At 39.3% G+C, this 27,241-nt stretch overlaps 1 protein-coding gene and 1 long non-coding RNA gene across 5 annotated transcripts in view; one reads left to right on the top strand and one right to left on the bottom strand.

Moving 5' to 3' along the window:
* ccdc146 (coiled-coil domain containing 146) overlaps positions 1-27,241 on the top strand; it is a 145,387-nt gene that overhangs the window by 12,541 nt on the left and 105,605 nt on the right. For all 4 annotated transcript variants that reach the window (XM_043713818.2, XM_087999510.1, XM_087999511.1 and 1 more), the window contains 2 exons: positions 22,670-22,752; positions 26,245-26,454. In XM_043713818.2, the coding sequence (XP_043569753.1) occupies positions 22,670-22,752; positions 26,245-26,454 (293 nt within the window). The remainder of the gene's footprint in view (positions 1-22,669; positions 22,753-26,244; positions 26,455-27,241) is intronic.
* LOC148145856 (uncharacterized) lies at positions 323-6,058 on the bottom strand. Its single transcript, XR_015761110.1, has 3 exons — positions 6,023-6,058; positions 1,732-1,871; positions 323-871 (listed from the first exon to the last, which is right to left on the bottom strand). It is a non-coding gene; the product is annotated as an uncharacterized LOC148145856 (long non-coding RNA).

A 27,241-nucleotide genomic window follows, 5' to 3' on the forward strand; every position in this document is an offset into this window, starting at 1 on the left:
TGCATTTTTGGGGCAAACAGGAAAGAACTTTTCCTCTCGATGGAGAGATCAAAGACCAGTATTGTAGATTTAAGATAAGGGGCAGGATGTTTAGAGGGGAAATGAAGGTGATGGGTATCTGGAATTCACTATAACAGTAGTAGAGCAGAAAACATCATAACATTTGAGAAGTATTTAGATGTGCAATTGTGATGCCAGGGCATACAAAACTGTGGGTCAAGTGCTGGAAAATGGGATTAAAATAATTAGCTACTTATTTTTGACCAGTGCAGACTTGATTGGCGAAAATCCTTTTTCTGTGTTGTCGACCTGTATGGTTCTATGACACACAATATGACATTGAGAGGTTATTAATGTATAAATATTGTACCATCACTTGGAACCATACAAACCAAACACATAATGTCATGTTAGCTCTACCAGTTTAGAACTCAACATTCCAGCAAATCTCATCTTGTAAACTCACACAATTAATTTGCAAGCAGCAAAAGGAAGAATCACCTCACCAGTGATAGGTCAATGGGATCATCAAATATTTAGAAGTTCATTGCTGTTCCACCTCTATGGTTGTTGGTTTGATTCTTCGAGTGGTTGGTAGATTTTAGAAAAGAATAGAAAGCCTTGCATTTATATAGTGCCTTTCATCACAACTGGCCATCCAAAGTGCTTCACAACATTTAAAATACTTTTAAGGTTTAATAAGTCTTAAAATGTAGGCTCTGTGGTAGCCAGCTTCTCAAGACAACAATTTAATAATGACCAACTAATCTGTTTCTGTGATGTGCTGGTTGAGAAATATACATTGGTCAGGACATTGGAATGACTCCTGTGCTCATCTTCAATTTAGTGCTGTGGGATCCTTTACGTGCATCTGTGAGGGCAAGGGAGACCACAGATTAATGCCTCATTCAAAAAGCAAAAACATCTGGCAGTGCAATGCTTCCTCAATACAGCACTGGAGTGCCAGCCTAGCTTTTTCCATTTTAGTCCTGGCTTAGGGCAGAGGAACAGGAGCAGGTCATTCAGCTATCTGGCCTGCTCCACGTCATTCAGTTGGTCATCCACCACTTCTTTGCCTTACTACCTCCTTATTCCTTCAACTCAGCAATCCCCAGAAATCTTTCAATTTCTGTCTTGCATATGCTCAATGATTGAACTTTCATGACTCACTGAGGTAAAGAATTCCAATAGTTTGTCACATTGAGTAAAGAAATTCCTCCTCATCTAAGTTTTTGAACCTACAACATTCTAACTCAGGCAAGCAGTACACAAACTAAACCCTGTTATTGACAGGGGAGAGAGTAAGTTGAATTCTCTTCTTCTGACCATAAATAGAGGTTTTTAAAAAAAATCATATTACTTCTTTTCCTTTTTGCTCACACCATCTAGGCAGGATTCATATGGACCAGAAGAAAGGACTGGGAGATTTCATTCTTGTACCTCACTTACTCCAACTAGCCCTATGATCTCCACCCAAACTTCCAGGCAGGATTGGCATGTTGGGCAGCAGAAGAAAAAAAATACAGTAAATAAATACACTTAAAAAGGAACAATTAACCAGAAGCCTAGAAATATATTTCCTTTTACCAAGTTTAACTGTTTACTAGAAGTTACTATGAAGCATAATCCTACATCTGCACTCTTTACAAGTAAAATGCTTCCTTTTAGATTTCCTGCTGAGAGTCTCAATGTTAACAAACAGACAGTATTAGCAAATAACTAGATTCTTACCAGACTGAAGCAGCAGATTACAGTTAACCTCTCTGGGGTAGGGTGGAGTGGATGTGGAGTGGATGTTTGAACATATAAATGTTCCTGAATAAGTCTCCAAACAATTAGTTTCTATCCACATAGCCAGGTTCCAGTCTTCACTTAGGAGATAAATGGAATTATTATTATCTCAAGTATTAAGAGGTCAATCTTAAATGCCGTAGGCTAAAACTATTGCTTTATACAATTCATTGCATTAGTGCCATTTCAAGCATAATGAGTTTCAATTTTCTCAATCCCTGCTAGGGAGACACTGCATTGCCTTTTCTTTTGTGTTGGTTTGACTACAATGATCACAACAGAAAAATGTGAAATTCCATGAAGGTGATCTGAGCACTGGCTGTGTCATGGATGTAGTCAACTTGCATAATGTGATTGGTAGAGACTGGGCAAAGCCCATTTTAAAAATTAAACAAGGAACTATAGCTTTTAAAACAAGTTATGGTCTTTCTACATCACTTGTGGAAACGATATTCCTCCTGCTTTCAGAGAAGAAAGCAAATTCAATTTTCTTAGCATTTTTTCTTGCAGAAACAAAGACTCTTGAAAGTCAAACAGACAAAGAGCGGATGTAACAAGAAACTGACAACAAACACGTTCAGTGAAACAATCTGCAATTGGCTGCTTTTCACTTTCTAGGAAATTCAAAGGTTACAAGGCTGCTTGGACGCTTTCAATCTTGTTTTTGTAAAATGCTCTTAGCATTTCCCTGTTCCACTTGTGGTTTTATTTTTGGTTCTGTAAACCATCAAATTAAGTAAGAACTAGTTAACAAACTAACTAATCATATTTTGTTCACCTCTAAAAGACTGCTAGGGCATTTTCAAGGCCAAAAAATATGACCTTGCTCTGGTATAAGTCTGCCTTGGTGAAAAAATGTTGAGCTTTCTCTTGATCTGAGAAAAAATGGGTCTTGCCAGTAGCCTTTTAAAAGGTTAGTTTTGCTGAAATAGGCCTTATCTACACAATGTTTTTTTTTCAATTTCCCAAACAAGGTGGCTACATCTTCCCACTGCTGTTTGGCCAGCAGTGCTAACTGGGCATTTACGTCCAAGACGCCAGTGTCAGCCAGCCTGGCAGTCAGAGGTTCAAATGGGGAAGCCTCCAGTCCCTCCTTCTCAGTTGACTGCACTTGGCTCGCTCCAGCAGACATACGGCGCTTTGTGTTTGATTTCTTTTAACTCTACACTTTTTAAAGTTCTTTCACTAGCTTGAACAGCATTTATTGCCCAGAAGGTAAGTAAGACTCAACCACATTGCTGTGGGTATGGAGTTACATTTAGGCACATTGGTGAACCAGATGGGTTTTCCCAAACTGTGGACAATGGTGTCATGGTCGTTATTAGACTCCTAATTGCATACTTTATTGAATTCAAATTCCACCATCTGCCATAGTCAGATTTGTATCCAACTCCCCAGAACATTTCCTGGGTTTCTGAATTAATAGTCAATCAATATTGTTACTCGGCCATATCGAACTCCTTTGTGGTTGTCACAAGTGTGATAGAATCTCGGGGGTGTTAACTTTCCGTGTTTGGTTACTTTGAGTAGGCATGCATCCTCAATACCTTTAGAATGCTACTGCCTTCAGTTAGCTGTCCAGCTGTGCTGCATTGCTCTGCAGCTCTGAGGTATCTACCTCACCATGTCTATCTGGGAATTTCCTGTTCTCTCTCTAAATCTGAAAATATTATATTGACCAACTAGACCTGCTGTACATCCAGCAGGAGTATGGACTATTCTCCTTTCAATTTTTTCTGCCTTGTTTCTTTATCCTTGTTCTGCTCATATTCTTTGGGGTTCAATTCCAGCTTTGGCTGACTGTCTGTGTGGAGTTTGCACATTCTCCCTCTGACTGCGTGGGTTTCCTCTAGTGCTATAGTTTCCTTCCACAGTCCAAAGATGTGCAAGTTAGGTGATTTGGCTGTGCTAAATTGCCCCTAGTGTTCAGGGATATTGGGTTAGGTGCATTAGTCAGGGGTAAATATAGGGTAGGGGAATGGGTCTGGGTGGGTTACTCTTCGGAGGACTTGTTGGGCTGAAGGGCCTGTTTCCACGTTGAAGGGATTCTATGATTCTCTGATTCTATGGCAACGCTGTTTATAGAACTTTTAACTGCTCGCTCTACAACTTCCACTGGGTAAGGCAGCTTGTTCACCAGCTATGGGTTTATATTTGAATTTCCCAGGTCTCTCTATGTGTCTTTGAAATAGCTAATTTGGATAGCCAGTCATTATACTGTTCATTATCAGGGCACAGACTCCTGTCGGTTTGGGCAAGGCAAGTTTAACACCAACTGTGAATCTAATTTGGGAAGTTCCCAAATCTACCTCTAAATATTGTAAAGTTTTAACTAGCCAGACCTTCTGATCAGCAGGGTACAGGCTCCTTTTCTTTTAAATCAAGGTAACGTAGCTTGCTCATCAGTTGTGGGATATTTGAAACCTCTTAATCACCCTCTAAATACGGAAAAACAGTTTCAGTTGGCCTGACTCCTGCTCTCCAACAGGGCTTCCTTCCTTTCAAATTTTCTGGCTGGGTTTGGGAATTTTCAGTTCCTCTAGATTTCCCTGGGAAGAAAGATTCCACTAGTCACAGTTTGGCTGTATCTCTTTCAATCTGTGCTGCTGTCATACCAGCATGTTTACCTCCCTCTGGTTTCTAAATCAAAGTACTGCGCACCAGTTTTGAATGGCTGGGAGTTATTGACGACACTTGAACTGCCTTTTGAACAGTTGTAAGTAATGGTCATACTTACAGGGTAATGATTTCCCCAGGGAAGAAGGTGATTGCCAACTCAATTTCTGGCTTAATCTTTTCATTACTTTTGAGATCCATGCATCCTTTCTTGACCACTTCTAGCTTGTATGATTTCAGCCTTTTTAAATGCAGATGGCTATCTCGATAGATTCTTTAGCCTCTTGCAGGGCCACTAGAATTAGTCCAGCCTTCTGAAACCCTCAGAACATTTATGAAACTGATTAGTTTGTACAACTTCTCTGAACTATCTCCTGGGTTCCATCCTGACTCTTAGATTCAATAGGCTCTTTTCTGGCCCTTTTGATTCCTGTGAGTTATATCCTGAACTCCTCAAATCTGTCAGACTCTGGCTCAGCCTCTTTAAATTCCCATATTGTTTTCCCAATATTTATTGGATCTTTCATCCCTTAAGGATCTTTGAGGCTTCTGCAGTTCTCAGTGGCTGAACAGAACCCTTCTGGTTCTCTTCCATTTTTGTATTCTCTTTGGACTTTTCTGGAAACCCATTGGCACAGTGCCAGGGTCAGACCAACCCATTCCCTAATAATCAAACTACCATTTTCTGCATCATTTCAGACTTTTTTTGGACTTTTAATTTCCTTACTTACATCTTTTGATGAAAAGTTAATTCTTGCTCAACTTACATATTCTCTTTCTCTCTATATATTTCTCTGTTCAGCTTTTAATGTCCAGCATTTTTTTTGGTGAAAAGCTTGTGCTCTTTAGAAACTCTCTCTCTCTCTCTCTCTCTTTCTCTCTCTTGAAACTCTGGCTATTGCTTCCTTTTTATTATGTTTATCAGTCATTTCTTGGCTAGGCTTATTACTCTTGGTAAGGTACTCCAATCAGTTCTGTATTCTTCTAGCTGTTCCAGATATGGAATGAGACCCAAACGTTTGATCAGCATCTTGAATAAAGCACATCATTTTGACTTCGAAGGATTTTTAAAAATCTCTATTACCTCCTAATCATAACATCTAACTGTCCTGATCTTAATGATGCTCAGGATTTGCCAGTTAACTCTTCTCTGTCTACCATTACTGTAGTATTAGATTAAAGAAATTTGGTGCATAATGTTTATTGTTTTGAAAGATCTTTTCAGCCACTGAATTTTTTCTCTTAGCTTCTAGTTTTTTTAGTGTCAAATTCAGCTATATTTCTTAGATTTGGATTTGGGTCAGATTTTGTCTTGTTTTGTCTTGTTTGTAATGGATTTGATTTCAGACAAGCATACGATTTCTGTAATTGAGAAACGCAAATTGAATTGTTTTATTTTTCTTCTCTAATCCATAGCATAGTTTTTAAAATTTTTCTTTTTTTTCTCTTTTGAAAGAGACTACGTTTTTGTCCCTCCTCCAACCCTTCTTTGTGAAGTTTAAGTTTTAAATGGTCAACCTTAAACTCGGATTTAAGGTGAAAACAAAAAGGTGGTTTATTTATGAAATTAAACTTGGAGATGAGCTCACACACATGTGAAATCACACCTACTCACACAGAATAGAAGGAAAGGAAACAGGTTGTAATTCAGAATAACTTATGAATTAATCATATGGATATTAATTCTTTTGATCTTTGTCTGAGTCCAGAACGTTAGTGCCTAGTGAAGCTTCTTTTCAGTAGGAGTTCATATTCAGGTGGATGCAGTTGGCTGAAGTTTCAGAATTCATTTTGAAGTTGAATATCTGCTCCATCATATTTTGTGTTGCAGCATTGTTTTCATTGTATGTGCATTGCACAAATGTGCATGAATTGAACATTGCACATGAGGTCAAAGGATTCACTTTGTAATCTTTGTAGCCAGCTTTGATCTATGACAGTGGCTCAAATGTAGTACTGCTGCAGTATGAAGGCATCATGACTGTTGGCAGGTTTCTGAGTGTTGAACTGCATGGGTTTCTATGTAAGATTGCAACTCAGTTAGGCTTTGAGGGAGTTCTGGTACAGGCAAATCTGACATGCAGTGTCCACAAAACAATATAATGGCATTTTGTAATAGCATCCTGTGCCATGGAAATAGTGTGGTTAATCCTATTAAGGTAGTGCATTCACTCTGCTACTTCTCTCTGAAAAAAAGAATAAAATTTGGTTAGCTTTCACTTAATAAAGAAGGTCATTGAATTAATTTACATAACAATGGAATACAACCTGCAAGATGTTTGACAAGGTTCCCCATGGGAGATTGATTAGCAAGGTTAGATCTCACAGAGTATGGGGAGAACTAGCCATTTGGATACAGAACTGGCTCAAAGGTAGAAGAGAGAGGGTGGTGGTGGTGGAGAGTAGTTTTTCAGACTGGAGGCCTGTGACTAGTGGAGTGCCACAAGGATCGATGCTGAGTCCTCTACATTTTGTCATTTATATAAATAATTTGGATGCGAGCATAAGAGGTACAGTTAGTAAGTTTGCAGATGACACCAAAATTGGAGGTGTAGTGGACGGTGAAGAAGGTTACCTAGGATTACAACAGGATCTTGACCAGATGTACCAATGGGCTGAGAAGTGGCAGATGGAGTTTAATTCAGATAAATGCAAGGTGTTGCATTTTGGGAAAGCAAATCTTAGCAGGACGTATACACTTACGGGCGGCGTGGTGCCACAGTGGTTAGCACTGCTGCCCCACAGTGCCAGAGACCCGGGTTCAATTCCCGCCTCAGGCAACTATCTGTGTGGAGTTTGCACATTCTCCCCGTGTCTGTGTGGGTTTCCTCTGGGTGCTCCAGTTTCCTCCCACAGTCCAAAAATGTGCAGGTTAGGTGAATTCACCATGCTAAATTGCCCATAGTGTTAGCTGAAGGGGTAAATGTAGGGGAATGGGTCTGTGTGGGTTGCTCTTCAGAGGGTCAGTGTGGACTTGTTGGGACGAAGGCCTGCTTCCACACTGTAAGTAATTTAATCTAATCTAATCTTAATGGTAAGGTCCTCAGGAGTGTTGCTGAACAAAGAGACCTTGGAGTGCAGGTTCATAGCTCCTTGAAAGTGGAGTCGCTGGTAGATAGGATAGTGAAGAAGGAGTTTGGTATGCTTTGCGTTATTGGTCTGAGTATTAAGTACAGGAATTGGGAGGTCATGTTGCGGCTGTACAGGACGTTGGTTGGGCCACTGTTGGAATATTGCGTGCAATTCTGGTCTCCTTCCTATTGGAAGGATGTTGTGAAACTTGAAAAGGTTCAGAAAAGATTTACAGGATGTTGCCAGGGTTGGAGGATTTGAGTTATCGGGAGAGGCTGAACAGGCTGGGGCATGGATAGGGTAAATAGATAAAGTCTTTTCCCTGGTGTGGGGGTGTCCAGAACTAGAGGTCATAAGTTTAGGGTGAGAGGGGAAAGATATAAAAGAGACCTAAGGGGCAACCTTTTCACACAGAGGGTGGTACGTGTACAGAATGAGCTGCCAGAGGAAGTGGTGGAGGCTGGTACAATTGCAACATTTAAGAGGCATTTGAATGGGTCTATGAATAGGAAGGATTTGGAGGATATGGACCGGGTGCTAGCAGGTGGGACTCGATTGAGTTGGGATATCTGGTCGGCATGGACGGGTTGGACCGAAGGGTCTCTTTCCATGCTGTACATCTCTATGATTCTATGACTCTATATTGAAAGCTCCACCTCCAGTTGTTTGCCAGATTTGCACTCCTTAAACAGAGAAAGACATCCAGGGTGTTCTGCTAATAATGCATGTTTCCTCAACGTGAATTCGAGATTGATGAATTCTGAACACTATTTGTAAAGTGTGAACTTTTAAAATGTATGTTGACTGTAGCAAGATTACATCACCAACACTTTAAAGTGCTGTTTCTAAAGTGCAATTTTTCTATAAAGCAGGGTTGCACAAGAACGCATCTATCCCTTTATAAATGAACTGACTGTAAAATGAGAGTAAGGTTACAATACCAGGCAGGGTAGGAGAGAAGTAAGAGTATGCTCACATATCTGTAACTTGTACTCAGAAAATACGCACTAAAAGGAGGAAGACTGGATCTGAGAATATTGCAGTCTCCAATGGTTTTAGTGTTTCAATAGGCCATGAGTTTGGCCTCAGCTATATACAGGTGTACTATGGGCACTATATTTTAGGAAAGCTGTGAAGGTATTAGAGAGTATACTAAAAATATTGACAAGTAGTTCCCGCAATAAGGTACTACACTTAGATGATGAATTGGAGAAGATGGGGCTGTTCTCCTGGAAGACAGGAAGATTAGGAGGAGAATTGATTATCTGTTCAGAATTATGAGGAGTAGGGTTTAGAATAAGTTGGGAGAAACTGTTCCAGTTGGCAGAAGGACAGAGAACAAGAGGCATCAATTTAAGATGATTCACAAAGAAAGCAATGGCAACATGAGATAAAAGCTTTTTCTCAACCATGATGAGGAGCTGGAATACATTGGCCCAAGAGTGCGCTGAAGGCAAATTCAATCAAAGCTTCAAAAAATGGCAGTTATTTGGAGAAAATAATTGTAGGACCATGGGTAAATGACAGATGACTGAGACTCAGTGGGTTACTTTTCCAGAGAGCTGGCATGGACACAATGGGTGCAGTGGCCTCCTTCTATGCTGTAAGCATTGCATAATTATCTGTTTCTCAATACATTAACTGCTTGTATGTTCTCAGTTGGGAGGCATGTTACTAAGAGACAAATCCCATAACATAACACATTAGTCTTTTACTTCAGCAATTTCTCAGAAAGATTCCAAAACCTACATTTTAAGGAGGAACTATTGAGTTAATTAAATCATGCTGAAATTTACCTTTAGTATGTTTAAATGATTTTGGTAGTGGGGATGTGGTAAATGCTATGCTGCAATGTCTGAAAGATTTTCACTTTTTGAACCCTCTTTCCTAAATGCCATGCAAAATGGGCAGACATGTATTTGACTCTTAAGCCCTTACTCTTGTCACCATGTAATGAAGAAAGTACAGAGTCATCTGAATTTGTCGATCAACTGCTTATAACTCCAGGGAGTTTCAAAGTGAGACGATAAACTCTGCAATCTTGCAGAAACATAGGAGCAAATGAACAAATTTATTACTTAAATGTTTAAATCCCACCCATTCACCAATTTGCTACATTGATTTTTTTTGCATATTATTTCAAATCAAGAAAATATATAGGGAACTAACAATTTCCAAACATTCAAATATGTATTGAAACTGGAAACTTTGGCTTGTGGTTTATGCATGACAACCAGAAGTGGTGACATTCAATTAAGGAAGAAAGCTCCTTCCCACGTACAATGATACATTAACTAATCTCAAAGCAAACTCTTAAGCATCTGGAACAAGTAACAGAATTTATACAAACCAACTTTGAAAAATTCTTTGATTTTATGAAAATGTAGCTATGATTTTCTCTACAAACAAAGCCATTCAATAGTGCCTGAATTAAACTGTGATCTTAGATATTTCTTTGAAACAATAAGGTAGCTTTTCAAAATTGCAAAACATCATTCTGCCTATTAATTTCAATGAAAATAGAAATCAGCAAGTTTCCATATGAAAGGCAGCAGATTCAAAATAGTTTTATGCACAGGCAGCAAGTTGAAAATTTACCACAATGTGTTACTTCATTGAACCTTTTAAATACAGTGCTTTAAATGTCAAAGCTGAATACAATGCAATTGATAATGCACTTCAAAATGTGACACTTTCTTTGTGAGGACACTGCAGTATTAGGTTCCAACCACTTTTATTTAAGAGCTATTCACAGTTGTTTTATGTTTAGCATGCAAACAGTATTGTTTCATTTCCATATTCCAGTTTCCATCTTCCTTGCACAGGTTTTAAAGCACGTATTTAATCCCTTCTTCCCCAATCTGTCTCTCCTCACCACCTAAGAGAACTCTCTCAACTCTTGTAAAAATTATGAGAATTTAAATACTGCCTTGTAACTCAGCATTCACTTCAGCAATTTTGCAGAACCCTATTTTGGAAATCTATCTGCTCTAGGCTTTCTGCACAAAAAATACTTAAGTTTAATTTATTACATAGTGTACTGAAAATAGTTCAAGTACTAGTCTAAATATTTACATTTTTGAACATTAAAGGATTGAACTGATATTATCCCAGAATTAGGTCTTCACCCATGAAACTTATCTTTTCAAAACCTCTGACTGATGGGAAATAAAAAGGTCAAGAATCAGCTTGATTTCAACTCATTTCAAATTAAACTATTTGTATAGGCCTTTTCTTGGATTAATATTTCTGGGTATAAAACTGCTGTTTTATGATAGGATGCTCTGTTTGTTGTATGTGTGTAATTGATTGTACCCTGAAATTGCAGTAAACAGAAATGGCAGCAAGTCCTAGCTGCCTGACTCCCTGCGTCAAGGTACAAAGAAAGATAAATTATTGGGCTCCTGTCGAGAAAGCATCAGTAATCTCCCAGGTATACTTATGAATTGAGGACTGTAAAATGCCACAAAGGCCCCTCAGCAGTCTCTAAAGCTAAAAGCTGGTATAAACATGAAGGCTAGCTATTACCTATAGGGCTACCTGAGTAGGATTGCCATTCAGTCCATATGGCTGCAGGTCCTTGTCCAGCAGTTGACACAAAACAATGGCCTGGGACATCCTGAGATTTTGTTGACAGTGAGCTTCACTGAATTGCAAATAACTGAATTGCAGAAACTGAGAGATCTCCTTCGACATGGTGGCTCTTGTCTTGCTCTTTCTCCCTCAGCAGGTGGAGCCTGTTGGCACAGTTTTTATCTTCACAGTTTTTGGGAGCAACTCGAGGAGAACAAGAAGAATGACAGGGTTGACCCATGCTGTGATCCTTTTGCATTCAGGAGATCGTTGATAACACTAAATTAAATTCCACGGTTCTATCGCTCTTCATCCATGACATCCTTCCCCAGTTCTAGATTAGCTCATAGAGGTCAGTCTTATACCTGGCCAAGACACCAACCAGCATGTGCTCTACATGATTCTCCATTGCTGTGTGGCATGAGAGGGCAGCTTTTAGCCACTAAAAGCATAGATGCTTGGTGGCGTCTGCAGCTGTTGAATTTCTCTCCTGTGCACAGTGATGGTCCTGACCTCATTTCACGTATCCCAAAAAAGGTGTTCATGTGGTCTTGGCCTGAAGCAGTTGCCAGGAGTTTGCCCCCACCAACTCTTCCAATTCACCACTCCAGGCCTCTCCAAATTACCTTTATGTTATGTGTGAGGATATGACATCTGCAATTTCATTGCTTGCAGTCCTAGTGATGATCTGCCTTTACCTAAAAGGAAGATGAGGCTTTGAATGCGTGCCCCTTGTTACATTAACTATTATAAATTTGAGAGGTCACCCAATTCCAATGAAGCCACAATGTACTTTCATGTAGTACTTCATGAGATCAAGTCACAATGAGCTACTCTTTTAAAGCAACTCTAAAACAAATCAAGACAAATGAGACCAAAATGACAGCCTTTAAAAGGATCTAAAGAAAATCCCGAATGAAACTTACAAATTTGAATTAAAATGTGTTCTTGGGGGTGAATAATTCGCTCTAGCCCCTAAGGGACTACAGAAATAGAGATAAACACAAAAGAAGAGCAGGTAGTTAGGCCAAATGACCACGTCATTTGGTCTCTGCCTGGACCTATTTTGCATATTAGGAGCTACATAGACATGCAACCTAAGAGTGAATTAAAGGCAAAGGTTAATATGGAATTATTACCCAAATGCTAATTTTTGGAGTAGCCCTTCAGTTGGCCTACATTCCAGCCATCAACTCTGTCCCCTTTCAGAAAAAAGTTATTTACTCTTCCCATTTTGGGTGTTGCCATATTGGTATTGAAAGCATATTGGTCAGTTGATTATTGAATGAAGTGGCGAGCTTCAGGATTTGCATTTGCTGCAGTGAATTGCTGGCTCCTGCTGTGACCCACAATATTACCCTCCATTCTTCACCTCTCACACATTTCCACAATCCCTTTACCCCAGTAATACTTCACCCTCACCCACACCCCCAACTTTCAATTGAACCCCTCACGCAACAATTAATGTCCCTGTTTCATTCCGGAATCCTTCACTATCAAGATGCTGATAACCTTGCCGGTCCTGTACCCACCCTTGATCATGGCGAGAGTGACTTCAACTTTTCTCTTGATTCACCCCACTTTCAAGACTGTCCAGTCACATTCCCTGCTCTAAATTGCATCCAATATTCAGTTGCCCCCTATGACTGTATCTATTCCCTCATTTCTCCAATATAACCAGGCCAGTCTCTGTGCATGAGCTGCGCAAGGCCTCAATGCCTTGGTCCTGGTTTATGTACGACTCACCACTTTGCTTGGCTATGGCCCAATTCCCGAATACACTTTGCTTATTTATGACATGATGTATCGCTTGAAAGGAACTTGCAAGATGCCTTGATTGACTAACCACAAGCCTGGACTTATTTTGCTTGACTTCCAGGACTGACTATGGCCTAATTCCCAGACTGAAATGACATTCCTCCCCAGATGTGAATTTAACCAACTGCCAGACTGTGACCAATGCCTCCAAACTAGAAATACTTCAGGTTTTGGACTGACTGTATTGGCACGTCTGTCTCTGGAGATCGTCTTCACACCACAAACCGTGCTCCTCCGTTCCTTTTCACACATTGCCATGCTCTTTATGTACAGAGGAGAAAGTGAGGACTGCAGATGCTGGAGATCAGAGCTTAAAAATGTGTTGCTGGAAAAGTGCAGCAGGTCAGGCAGCAGCAAAGGAACAGGAGAATCGACGTTTCGGGTATGCCCGAAGGGCTTATACCCAAAACGTCGATTCTCCTGTTCCTTTGATGCTGCCTGACCTGCTGCGCTTTTCCGGCAACACATTTTTAAGCTCTTTATGTACATACATTGTATTTGTCATATATGCTGCAGGAGCATACACCACTCTGATGTTTACATAGCACCATGCCTTTCAACAACATTTATTATCTGCCCCATTCCTGTTGACACTTAACAGTTCCCGACAGACACAAGCTGCTCTCTTGCCTTCAGCACCGAATAGTTACCCTTAGACAACCTGCTGTCTGATCCTTCACTCTAAGCAACCTTTCTGAAACAGAAGCTGATGAAGTTCTTCACTTGGACTCCATGATGGGCAAGGGTCACATCTAGTCTTGATCCCCGTGGACACATCTATTGCATGTGTAGAGTTTACAGCAAAAGCTAGGAAACCGAGCATTGACAAAATTTCGCTAGAGGCATTCAAAGCAAAGAACTCACCTAGACTAAAGAATGAAGACCAAGTCAACAGGCAAACTTACTACTAGAAGTCAAGTTCCTGAAGTGTCAATAATCACAACTGGGCAGAAGTTAATATTAGAAAGGTAAAGTTAATTCCAGTAAGTTTTTAGTTCATAATGCATAAATATGTGAGTACAAATATGTGAGAAAGTTGACTTAGTTCAAAGTTGAAAGGAGGAAATAATTACTAATATTTATCTCAGGAGTAAGATTTTGTGCTCTCACCCAATGAAGCCATCCGCCTGTTATTTTTCTCGTTACTTCATGGGGCAAAAAAATTCGAGTCCTCAGACTTTTGTTCTCACTTTTGAATTCATGTCTTTTCTCCTTTCTAGCTCTGAAATCAGATTCATTCACGTGTCCCTGAACAAAATGATCAGTTTTCCACCACTATCTTCCACTCATTCTTTGCTACATCCTCACCAGCAATTTTTATTACTGTACACAGGCCTGACCCTCCTCCCTTTTCCCTCTACTCTTGATCACTCAGCAATTGAACACAATTTTGTCTTTGAAATGATAACTTAAGCATAAACCACAGCGTATATTTTTTTAAATTCAAAGTTTAAAAAAAAACTTTCATTATTCCCCAACACACTGTTAATATACAGAACATTTGCTTCTGTAAAATTAAATCCCAGAATGCTACATAGCTGGCTGTATTGAATTTGAAATACTTTTGCCAGAAAATGAATTAATCATACAAACAATGTTACATTGGTCTCCCTCAAATATATTTTGCAAGGCAGAAAATCAAGTACAAATGTATGACGCATTTAGTTTTCAAGTGGATCCTAGTTCAGAATAGATTGAGAGACCATTTGTCACTTTCTCCATAACAACATTTTTTTGAAAATGTTAGTCATAGATGTCAGGATATAAACATTAATTCTAAACGGTGCAAACATTAATTTTACTTACAACAGCATATATATCAGGTCATGCTGTTACTTCTTGTAAAGCAATGCAGTTTTTCTTTTAAATACTCTCTGCAGTTTTTGTACTGAAAATAAAAGAAAAAATTATAGACACAAATTTGATCTTTATGTTAGTATGTCAATGGAATATCATGAACTTTTGACATTTTCAAGCCAAACAAATTGAACTGCCTGCTTTTGGACAGAGATGGTATTTAAAGCAGTAGGATTGAAATACATGAATATGTAGTTTTCCTTCTGGAGAAAAATGCATAAAATATTACACATTGTAGCATTTTAAATATTAAACCATGGTAGAAAATCGGAATTTTTTTTATCGTGAACTATCAAGAATCCTGATCCAAATCAAGACCTAGGATTTCCAGTGCTTCCACCTAGTCATTAGGCATTACCAGGCTAGAAAGCTGGTTGGACATGTGTAGAATGCTTTTCTACTCCACCGTTCATATCTGTCACATAAGATTCAGCCATCCAGCTAGCAAGGGAGAAGAGGGGTAGTTCAGGTTTTTAGCTCCAAAATGTGGGACAGGATTCTGCCTATTTTAACCCAGGTGACTTTTTAGGTGAGTGCAAAAAAAACCCAATGGTGCTGTAAAATACAGGTCGTTCCATTATAATGCACATTTCGTCAACGCAAATTCGCTGTAATGCGATTGACGAATTGGGTACGCTGTTTCTACAGCGCAAACTTTTAAAGCATGTGTTGGCTGTAACATGATTACAGCACCAACACCTTAAGCGCTGTTTCTAAAGTGTGATTTTTCTATTACATGGGGTTGCACAAGAAAGCAACTATTGCATTATAGAAGAACTGACCATAAGTAATAAAAATATTGAAATCCCCAATCATCTCAGGGCCGTATGGAACTCACCAGATAAGAACACAATGGGAGTTGTTTGTTTACTGAAAATTAAGGAAGCCTTCAAGAGTGAAATTGCACATGAGAGATTGTTGCTCACAAAACTTCTACTGTGAATATATCCTCACTACTTGACAGGTGATTTCTAACTTCTTGGGAGTCAGTTTAACCCACCTGACCTCAATTGCATAATCTGCACTTACTTACTGCCAGCCTTCAGTTTTGAGGCTCTATACCCAGTATCTGATTTGGAACAAAAGGAGCAAAAATGTCAACACTAATAGCACTAGAACGATACCAGAAGCAGCGTCGGCTGCATTTTCCTTAACTACCTGCAACCCTAAAAGACAGAGGCGAACCATCAAGGCCATTTCAACAGGTCCAACCCCAGCTCTGCCGCTCATGAGAGTTTTGCATTCTTCTGCAAGGAATGAAAGCTTAAAGTTGTGGTTGTGGGAACTGTGTGGAGATAGGAAAGGACTGCATTTGTGGAGGGTGACAATGAAGCTTAATTATGAAGCAGCTCAAAGGTGAAGGCATGTGTCAGTATGGACACTCAGATGGGAATGTAAATAGGTACCCAGAGGGAGAAATTAGTGGAGTTGCAAGTTTAATAGATCTGAGGGCTGCTGTGCAGGAGAATGCTATGAATGTCAAACGTATTCAGCTTAACACCTATTAGGTCATTTACCATTGCTGCCCACCTGAAATCCTTGAACTTCTTGGTTTGAGGGATCACAACTACTCATTTCTAAACTCTTTTTGAAATGAACTAACAATATTAAGTGGATTTTGTCCCATTAGTAACATCACTGAAAATTTTTGGCATCTGAACTTCAGTTAATTTTTCGACATCAACTATATCAGTTGCAAACCACTAGTATTGTATCAGCAGCCTGTACAACTAAACCATTAAACAAGACCATGGATCATCAAAATTTCTGAAATGACAATACAGATTTAATAATTGAAGCGTCAACTAAATCTCTTTCTCTTCTCTGAAAATGTGATTGTTTCTAATATGACTATTTTAAATTATTTTTACTGGTTTGTCTTTTGTCAGCATAGTTACTTTACCTGCAATAATAACATTAAAAATGGTTGCAAACTCAGATATGCAGATTTGTGCCATTTGCAGCATGAGAGGTGGTGATTAAAGAACTGTAAATTACTGGCTTGTTAACAAATTACATGTGCAATCAACAACAATAAAAACAAACTGCATTTATATAGGAGTTTTACACAGAGGAGTCCTTTAATATGATATTTCATACGGAGTACATTTGACTGGTATCAAATAGCTGGTTTCTTTAAACCAATGGTTCTTGAGCTTCTTTTTGTCTGAAGCACCCCTATTTAAATGGATTGCTAATAATAGACTCTCCTGTCTGAATAGTAATCTTTTACAATATCAGTTCCATTCATAATGTGAAATTGCTGCAGAAAATAAGCATTTTTATAAGTAAACAAGTATATTAAATGGAAAAGTATTTACTTACACATATCACTGAGATAGGTGTGCCCATCTATGCTCTGAGATGTTTGGCAGTGGCATTTGTAAACCCTTCCAAATAAAAGCCATCGTTTCTTGTTTCTCAGAGGAAAGTGCAAGGTTTCAAGGATATGATCTTTCAATACACCTGTAAAAATTCCATATACTTAAGAACAGAATTTGATTCACTTAGTTTGATAAAGCAGCTGCCAGCCAGCCAGAGAAATAGGACACCAGTTGAAGGATGATTTGAGACTAGTTTAATTGTTGATGCACCTCAAGATTTGACTCTGCACCAATTCAAGAAACTGAAATTCCATTAACGTTTGGAATCATTCCATGTGTACTTTGACCAAAAGACAGTGCATCTAAGCAGTGTAAGTCATAGAGATGTAAGCACGGAAACAGACCCTTTGGTCCAACTCATCCACGCTGACCAGATATCCTAAATTAATCTATTCTCATTTACCAGCACTTGGCCAATATCTCTCTAAATTCTTCCTATTCATATATCCATCCAGATGCCCTTTAAATGTTGTAATTGTACCAGCCTCCACCACTTCCTCTGGCAGCTCATTCCATACCCGCACCACCCTTTGCGTTAAAAAGTTGTCCCTTAAGTCTGTTTTAAATTTTTCCCCTCTCACCCTAAACCTATTTCTCTAGTTCTGGACTGCTCCACCTCAGTGAAATGATTTTGTCTATTTACCCTATCCATGCCCCTCATGATTTTGTGTTACTATCAAATTTTTTAATATTCAGTCTTAAATTTTGAGTGATCACTAATTGTCATTGAGTAGGTGGCGATGACCCATTAACTTGAACTGCTGCAATCCATATAGTTTTGGTGCATCATAGTGATGCAAAGGAAAGAATTCCATAACAAAGGCAAAATACTGTGGATGCTGAAAATCTGAAACAAACACAGCGAATGCTGGCAGCATCTGTGAACAGAGAAACAGAGTTAATGTTTTGAGTCGGGTATGACTTCTTCAGAACAAAGTTCTGAGATTTTGCCCCATTGACAGTGAGGAAATAGTGATAACATTCCAGATCAGGATGGTGTATGTTTCAGAGGAGATCTTGCAGATGAAAGTCACTGGTTTGGAAGATACTGTCAAAGGAGACTTGGCAGTTGCTGTAGTATATCCTATAGATGGTACACACAGCTTGCCAGTGGTAGAGGGACTGAATGTTTAAACTGGTGGATGAGGGTGTCAATCAAGCACACTGCTCTGTCCACAATGGCGTCAATCCTGCGTATGAAGAGCTGTTGGAACTGTAATTATACAAGCAAATGGAAAGTATCCCATCACACACCAAACAGTTGCCTTGTAGGTAGTGGACAAAGTTTTCATGAACATCTGTAGCTTGGGATCTGGTTGGATCATTGTTGGTTTGTTCACCGAGCTGGTAGGCTTGTTTGCAGACGTTTCAGCTGCTTTCTAAATGACATAATCAGTGCTGTGTTGCCTCCTGTACACAGTGCTATATTGTTCCGCTTTGAATTTATGTGGTTCTCTTTGAGCTGTTTCCAGTTGGTGCGGGTTCTAGTTTTCCATTGCAGTTGTTTGTATATTGTTCCCATCCACAAACACCAACTAGCAACCAAATGACATGAGAAACTCTCCCTGATATCCACACACACGGACAACAAGAACCATAAGTTTGACTGGGACGACACGACGAAACTAGGACAAGCCAAATAAAAAACAGCAAGGGAATTCCTGGAAGCAAGGTACTTTTCCTCAGACTCCGCCATTGACCTGGACCCAATATACAGACCGCTGCAATGGAAAACCAGAATTGGCACCGACCAGAAACAGCTCAAACAGAAACACATAAACTCAAAGCGGAACAGTATAGCAGGGCTTCACAGGAGGCAACACTTCACTGATGATGTCATCTGGAAAAGGGACAAAATGTCTGCCAACAAACCTACTAGCTCAGCGAACAGACCAACAACAAATCCATAGTGGATAAACTTTGAAGAGTCAGGAGCCAAGTTACTCAGTGCAAAATTCCCTATCTCTGACTTTCAGTTGTAATTACAAGGCTGGTCGAGGTAGATTTTCGATCATTGGTAACTTCTAGGGTGTTGATGATGGTTTTAAGGATGATAATGCCATTGGACATCCAGAGGGAATGATCATGTTATCTCTTTTTGGAGATCATCATTGCCTGTCACTTGTGTGGTGAAAATGTCACATGCACCCAGCCAGTTCTTACTGCATGTGTGTACAAACTACTTCAGCATCTGAGAAGTTGCAAAGTCTGTTGAACACGGTATCAACCTCCCGACTTCTGACCTTGTTAGATGGAAGGCTATTGATGAAATTGCTGATGATGACAATGCTTAGGATTCTGCCATAAGGAACTCCTGCAACAATGGCTTGGGGCTGAGATTGGCTCCCAACAACCACAACCACCTTTCTTTTGATTTATAACTCCAAATTATGAAGATTTTCCTGAAATTCCCATCAATTCCAATTTTACTATGGCTCCTTGATGCAACAAATGCTTCTGTATGTACAGAGCAATCGCTGTTACCTCATGCAATGCAGTGTGAAGCCACAATACAAGCTCAATTCCTGTGTTGGCTGAGCTTATCATGAAGATCCCTCTTTCTAAAGGTCCCTCTGGCCTTGCCTGAAGCACAGTGATCCTGAGGTTAAACACCACTAATCATCTTTCTCTAATAGGAGAATGGGGCTATGGCAAGTTTACTTTTGAAATTCTACTCTTCTTAGGCCAAGGCTTTAACGAAGCTAAAGACAAGTACCCTGGCAGAACTAAGTCTAAGCAGCTTATGCTGAGTAAATGTCAGTTGTTAGAACCGTTGATTGCGTATCGCAACACATTGAGAGTAGACTAATGCAGATTCAATTTGTCCTACATTTTGTGGACAGGACATATATTAGCAATTTTGCACTTTGTTGGGTAGGCAGAAGTTTTGCAGCTATTTTGAATTAGTTTGGCTAAGGATGTGGCTTGTTTTGTAGCATAAATCTTCAAAAGAACCAGATTGTTATTTTTCCGACAATTGGCAATGGATTTTATAGCCATGATTAGATTCTTAATTCCAGCTACTTTATTGAATTCAAATGCTTCCATGATGTGCTTTCAACCCAGGCTCCCAGAACATTGTCTGAGTTTCTGGATTAAAAATGTAGCAAGTACTGCAAGACGATTGCCTCGCTTAAATAATTTTGCTGCTATTGATGATTGTCCAGAGCATCTCAAGGAAACCCAGTTTTGAACTGCTACAACTGTTCTAAGTCTATCCAACATTGTATGACAGTGGTACTCCATAAACTATTTGGGGGTACCCTCACTGTGAAGATGAGAATTCATCTGAACAGAGACTGCACTGGTCACTCCTGCTGATATTGTTATTGTGGGAGGCATCTGCAATAGTTAGGTTAGTGAGGATGAGGTCAAATAAGTTTCTTCCCTTTTGTTGGTTCAATTACTATCTGCTACAAGTCCAGTCATGGTGGATATGTCCTTCAAAACTCAGTCAACTCAATCATTCTGGATCCTTCCAAGCTACTCTTTGTGATGAACGTTGAAGGTCCCCATTCATGATACATTCACTGCCCTTGCAATGCTCAGTGCTTCTCCTCAGTGATATTCAACTGATTCAGCAACTGAGGGAGCTGGTAGCAACATGGGTTTATACCTCTGATAGTGGCAGCTCAGGAGGTCATATACCAACTACCTGCAAGGCCAGATTTATAGAGTCATAGAGGTGTACAGCACTGAAAGAGACCCTTCGGTCCAACTCATCCATGCTGACCAGATATCCTTAAATAAATCTAGTCTCATTTGCCAGCATTTGGCCCATATCCCTCTAAATCCTTTCTATTTATCCAGATGCCTTTTAAATGTTGTATTTGTACCAGTCTCCACCACTTCCTCTGACAGCTCATTCCATACTAGCAGCACGCTCTGCGCAAAAAGTTACCCTTTATGTCCCTTTTAAATCTTTTCTCTCTCACCTTAAACCTATGCCTTCTAGATTTGGACTCCCCCATCCAAGGGAAAAAGCCTTGACTATTTACCCTATCTATGCCCCTCTTACTTTATAAATCTCTGTAAGGTCACCCCTCAGCCTCTAACATTCCAAGGAAAATAGTCTCAGCCTATTCAGTCGCTCCCTATAGCTCAACTCTTTCACATTATATGACAAACTCTGAAAAGTCTCTACAAACCTACTGGTATGCATGGACCTCCATTTGAAAACTACTGAATTGTGTTTGTTATTTTAATGTTGTGTTAAATTGTATGGAGTTAGCTTTTGTTGGCCTTTCTTCCATTGTTCTTCAGCAATTCTTGTAGGAGTCCATTAGAAGTGTTCTGTAAAGGGACAGTACTTGGATCAACTTGGTTCAATGAGGAGAGTAGGAGAATATACCAGGAGCAGCTCCAGCCTATGATAAATGGGGTACCAAACTAGTGAAGCACTAGACCATTTAAATGTTAAAAAAAAGCAGTTTTCATGTGAAGTACAAATCTTCAAATCAGGAAAACTTAATTTGCTATTTTAGGGGTCAGGCTTCTCCCCATTTCTAATGATATGCATGAGAGTGGAAATTGCTACATTGTGGGTCCTATTCTGCTCACCATGACAGGATAAATATAAGACTGCACAACAGTTCATGTGATCCGTTGAGTGATATTTCCTACAGAGAGTCCATCAAGGGTTGTGTAGCGAAGTCCAGGCAGAGATGTAACCTGAACATAAATTGATTTTGTTTATCAAGGCAATCTATGTTTAGTCTCGTTAACCAGACTCCTAAGAGGAGAACTGCAGAGAACACAGAACCTTTTGTCAGCTGGATGAGCATTATTAGGATTCACCCATGGTGAGGTGGATGCTTATCAATCTCATGGGAAATAGGTATCATTTCACTGACTGCACTCAATTTCTCAAAATCAGGACTGGAAGAAATCATCAGTCCCAATCCAGTGTAACACCATTAATTACTATTACAAGAGGTCCCAATTTACAAACATCCAACTTACAACCAATCCCATCTGGGAGATGTAATTTTAAAGATCTGATATATACAAATGTTTTCTGCACCTACAAGTGGCTATTTTACATTTCCACATTATGTTCCAACTTCCGTACAAATCAACTTGCGAATGGACTCAAGAATGGACCTGTTCACAGCCCATGGACAGCCTGTATGTATTATAATTGGTGTATGTAATGTTGGGACAGTACTACTGTTAGAGATCAATCATGTCACACTTGTGAGTATTCAGCCAGTGCTCATGGACTTGTTTATACTTGTTTGAACTTGTACAGAGTCCACAGCTTTGGAATAAACTTCCCCACTGGGTTGCTGTTATGAAAAGTTCATATATTGTTGGTTCTGACTGGAACCTAGTAACTGCGTAGTACAGAATAATTATGACACAGATTTCCAAGCCTGGTATGTCTGCAGTTTTACAAGTATAAGATCATTTATTATGAATGACATTGTGATAAACTATTTAAGATAGAAATGTTAAATATCATCCACACTAATTCTGATTGGATTGTGTAATAAGTAATAATTATTGTATATTCAATACACTATTACTAAAACATAACTTTCTTTTCTAACTTCCAGTTGTTTTCTGCTGGAAAAATTGCAGGAACTCAAATTGGTCATTTGAAATCCAAATACATTCTATTGCATGAAGCTTTAAGAAGGTACAGCACTAAATGATAATTATTAATGATTGATTGTTGCATTGGTAATCATTTTTCATTGAAAACCTGCGTGTCCTTAGGGAAATTATTTTATGATATGCTAAATTCATCAATAACAAATGTTTTACTTAGAAATGTTATTTGGATTTGATTTTTTTTCTCTGGCAACTCCACCAATTTTTTTGAGGGGATCAAAGTGAGATAGGTACTTCCCTCTCCTTCCAAGTCTGTGCTGACCTATCATTAATCCAGGGAACTGAGCTATTTGACTAGAATGAGTGCGCTGTCTCATTGTAAAGTTAGAAGTCAGAGCCATAATGTGCCATTCCAGAAAAGAGTTCCTATGAACCAAACCACTAGGGACCAAAACCACTAGGGAAAGAAATATATCCATTTCCTCTCAGAAAACAAGAAATAATCTGGGTTTTCACCAGAGTATCCATCTGTTGATTACATGAGACAGAAAATAAATTTCCAGCCATCCAAGACCAATTTACGATAGTAATCATGCTTTCCTGAAGACAGAATTGAACACTTACTGGATATATCAATTTGAACTGGAGTGAATATTTTGGCTGGTATTGTTGGCTTTCAACATATCCAAAGATGTGCAGGTCAGGTGAATTGGCTCTACTAAATTGTCCATAGTATTAGGTATATTAGTCAGAGAGGAATGGATCTGGGTGGGTTACTCTTCGGAGGGTTGGTGTGGACTTGTTGGGCCGAAGGGCCTGTTTTGACACTGTAGGGAATCTAATATCTCAGCAAAGATCAGAAGCACTGAATCCCTCTGGCTTGTCCCAATCTGCTCTGGCAACAGTAACATTAGCAACATCAATTATTCTGTGCCCAATCTGACGGGTTTCTGTCACCTGCCCATTTACTTCCTCCCTCCTCAGTATCCAAGGGCCCAGACGTACCTTGCAGGTGAAGCAGCACTTTATTTGCACCTCTCACAATCAAGTTGCTACATTTGCTGCTCACAATGTAGTCTCCTCTACATGGGGGAAACGAAAAAGACTCTGAGACGGTGCACAAAAAAGATCCTGAGCTTCCAGTTGCCTGCCACTTTAACACACCACCCTATTTCCTGGCCAACTTCTCTCTGACAGGCTTGCAGCAGTACCTCAGTGAAGCTTAGTGCAAGCTGGAAGAACAACACCTCATTTCCGCTTGGGGACCCTTTACACCTCAATATCGAATTCAACAATTTTAGGGCCTGAACTCCTGTATGTCCTAGCCCCTCACCAACACACCAGTCTTGTCATCACATAGGAAGAAGTGGGTACTGCAGATGCTGGAGATTAGAGTCAAGATTAGAATGGTGCTGGAAAAGCACAGCAGGTCAGGCAGCATCCAAGGAGCAGGAAAATCGATGTTTCAGGCAAAAGCCCTTCAACAAGATTCTGGATGAAGGGCTTTTGCCTGAAACATCGATTTTTCTGCTTCTCAGATGCTGCCTGGCCTGCTGTGTTTTTCCAGCACCATTCTAATCTTGTCATCACATAGTCTGCCATTACACACTATCTGTTGTTAGCCACTAAATGTTTCCATTAACAGCTATTCACCCTCCCAGCCAGATTGTTATTGACTCCTTTGTCTGTCCAACTGTTCTTCTCACTTTGGGCTCTGTCCCTACCTATCGTTTACTCTTTACCCCTCCCCCACTCTACCCACTGCATATGAACAGACATTTTCCTACCTACCATCAGTTCTGAGGAAGGGCCGCTGGACCCGAAACGTTAACTTTGAATTCTCTTCACAGATGTTGCCAGATCTGCTGAGCTTTTCCAGCAACTTATGTTTTGATACTATCTCACTGAAGCTGGCAACTAAGGAAGGGCACTGGCACTCACCCACACTGCTAGGTTGCCACAGATGTAGGGCATCATAGAGTGCACCAGGCAGCAGCAAATCAAACAGGTCTTATCACAGTTTTCTGGAAGTAATTATGACAAATTCATAATGCATAATTCTCATAGAATCCTCTATTTGACCCAGAACATGGTAGACTGGCTATGCCCTCAATGTCAGGAACTCAAGTACAGATGCAGGGTGCTGATATAATGAGATACCTGCGTTACCTTAAGTCTTGACTGAGCAAACCTGTGGCTTCTTGAAACAACAGTTACAGACTGGACAGATCAAGAATGGACCTTCACTATAGCCCAAAGCAAATTCAAGATTCATAATCATTTGTGGAGGAGGAGATGCCTTGAAGTTTCATGATATTAAATTCCAAGAAAGACCAAGAGGCCAAAGTGTTAAACAGCAGGGACTTCATTGTGGAAGTGTTCACTCTACAGGCAGCAAAGTTGAGTAAAGTGTTTTCCCACACAATATGACAGATGATGTCATCATTATATTACATCAGCCTCATAAAGTGATAGTCCACCATACTTACATAAATTCACATCACATGAAGTGGAAGAAGTGGAGAGGGAGTTGAAGAAAGAGATGGGGAACCAGAAGAATTAAAAGAAAACTTGATTCACCAGTATTGTGAGCTACCAAGTTGTGAAACAGCATATTATGTAGGAGTTACTATATTATGTCTTTCGCAACATCACCAACACTCCCTCCTTTCATTTGACAACATTCCTGAAATCATCAATATTAGAGCCCTCCAGAAGAAAACATTTGAGCCTATGTGTGCTTACTACTGTAAAACTCTAAAAAGGATTTCTTTGACGATTAATTTTGTGTGGAAATTTCTTCACAGATTCTCCTGATTGGCGTTTAGAACTTTGATACATGATTAATTGAAACCACATTTACATGCCCAAATTAGGGTTTTCTTGATCATCTGCTGAAGTTACATCCATCAAACAAGATAATCCCCAATAATCCGGGGAGACTATATTATTGAATGGCAAGAAGGTATTAGTTTATCAAAAAACATATACGCATTCTAAATGTTTACTGTCAGGATTCAAGATTTCGATATGTCTATCTAATATGGTGAGATCCATCAAAGTCTCCTGGATCAATTAACAGGGCTGTAGGCAAACAGCGCAGTCCCCAAGTTAGGGTTCTTTCTGGAAATGACTTAAAAAGCATCAGAATTTACAGCTTGTCATCTGATAAACAGAGACCAAGGTTCTTATTGCAACTTACGTTTTCTTCATAGTGCAAATTACTGGATTTTTAAATTAGCAGCTGGTGTATTATCAGTTCTATTTCAATTAATACCTATTTCCGTTCAGAAATCTGAAATATTAGAACATAGAACATAGAAAAATACAGCGCAGTACAGGCCCTTTGGCCCTCGATGTTGCGCCGATCCAAGCCCACCTAACCTACACTAGCCCACTATCCTCCATATGCCTATCCAATGCCCGTTTAAATGCCCATTCTGTGTAACTTCCCAGATAGTTAAGTAAATTCTATAATTTGTCTTTGTTTATGTTTTTCTAAATTATTTCTGTAATATACTTTAAGTAATGGGCTTATAACTGCCTTATAACTGGAAGAACTTATTTGTATTTTCAGGACGCAGGAGTCTGAGGTTAAGTTATTACAGGATGCCAAGTTGTTTACTGCTGAATTGGAGCGCCAAAGGCAAGAGTTGGAAAAAGCTGATCAGTTTCCTGACAGCTATGATACAGAGGTCAACAAACTAAGACAGCAGCTGCTTCATTGTCAGAATGAATTGAACCAGACAGAAGAGCGTATTTCTCGGCAGAAACACAGAACTGTATAGTAAGGAGCCATATTATCGACATCATTTTATTTCGTAGCATTATCACATGTAATACAGTCTTCCACATAAAATATTGATAAATAACATATATACAATAAAGCATTTGGAATTATGTCAAGATCTGTGAACATAGACTGGGATTAATCACACTTTTGGATTAGAAGGAATTACACAATTATGACCTATCAATTAGATTGTTGAAGAAAAATAAATATTGGCCTTATCTGTTTATAGTGAAGATCTTTTACATTATTGAAACAGTAATATTTACAATATTTTGGAAACAGCTAGTACTTTCTCAGCTAGAGAGCACAAAATAAGAAAATGTAAGTAATGTCTGTGGAAGTACACAATCTATGTATTGCACATGTCAATTTGGTTACTATTAGGCAGTAAAATGACAAAATAATTTCTCAAACACCATTCTTTGTTGAAATAAAAACACAAGTCTGTTGAAATACCGAGCAGAGGCATAAAGAGTTAAACTTATCCATGATAATTCACAACAGTACTCACCCCTTTCGTACATCAAAGAACATAAAGCAACTTCTTTTCCACTTGAGGCTACTCTTATTATTGTAAACACCCAAATGTTTCTATGCTGATACATCACCTAGCTTTTCTCCATTCTTAGCATAATTATGCATAAGAAATTACTTAGACTAGGTCTATTAGCTTAAGTTGTATTTTTCTTTTATTTATTACCTTATCTCACTTGTGAATCAATTCAAGATTTACCTCCTCAAGTTTCTTTTTTAATTTGGAAGCACTAATGCAAGAGTCATA

The sequence above is a fragment of the Chiloscyllium plagiosum genome, unplaced genomic scaffold, assembly GCF_037043375.1.
Source record: "Chiloscyllium plagiosum isolate Xiang-an unplaced genomic scaffold, Cpla_swu_hap1 HiC_scaffold_23, whole genome shotgun sequence".
In the NCBI taxonomy this organism is placed as follows: Eukaryota; Metazoa; Chordata; class Chondrichthyes; order Orectolobiformes; family Hemiscylliidae; genus Chiloscyllium; species Chiloscyllium plagiosum.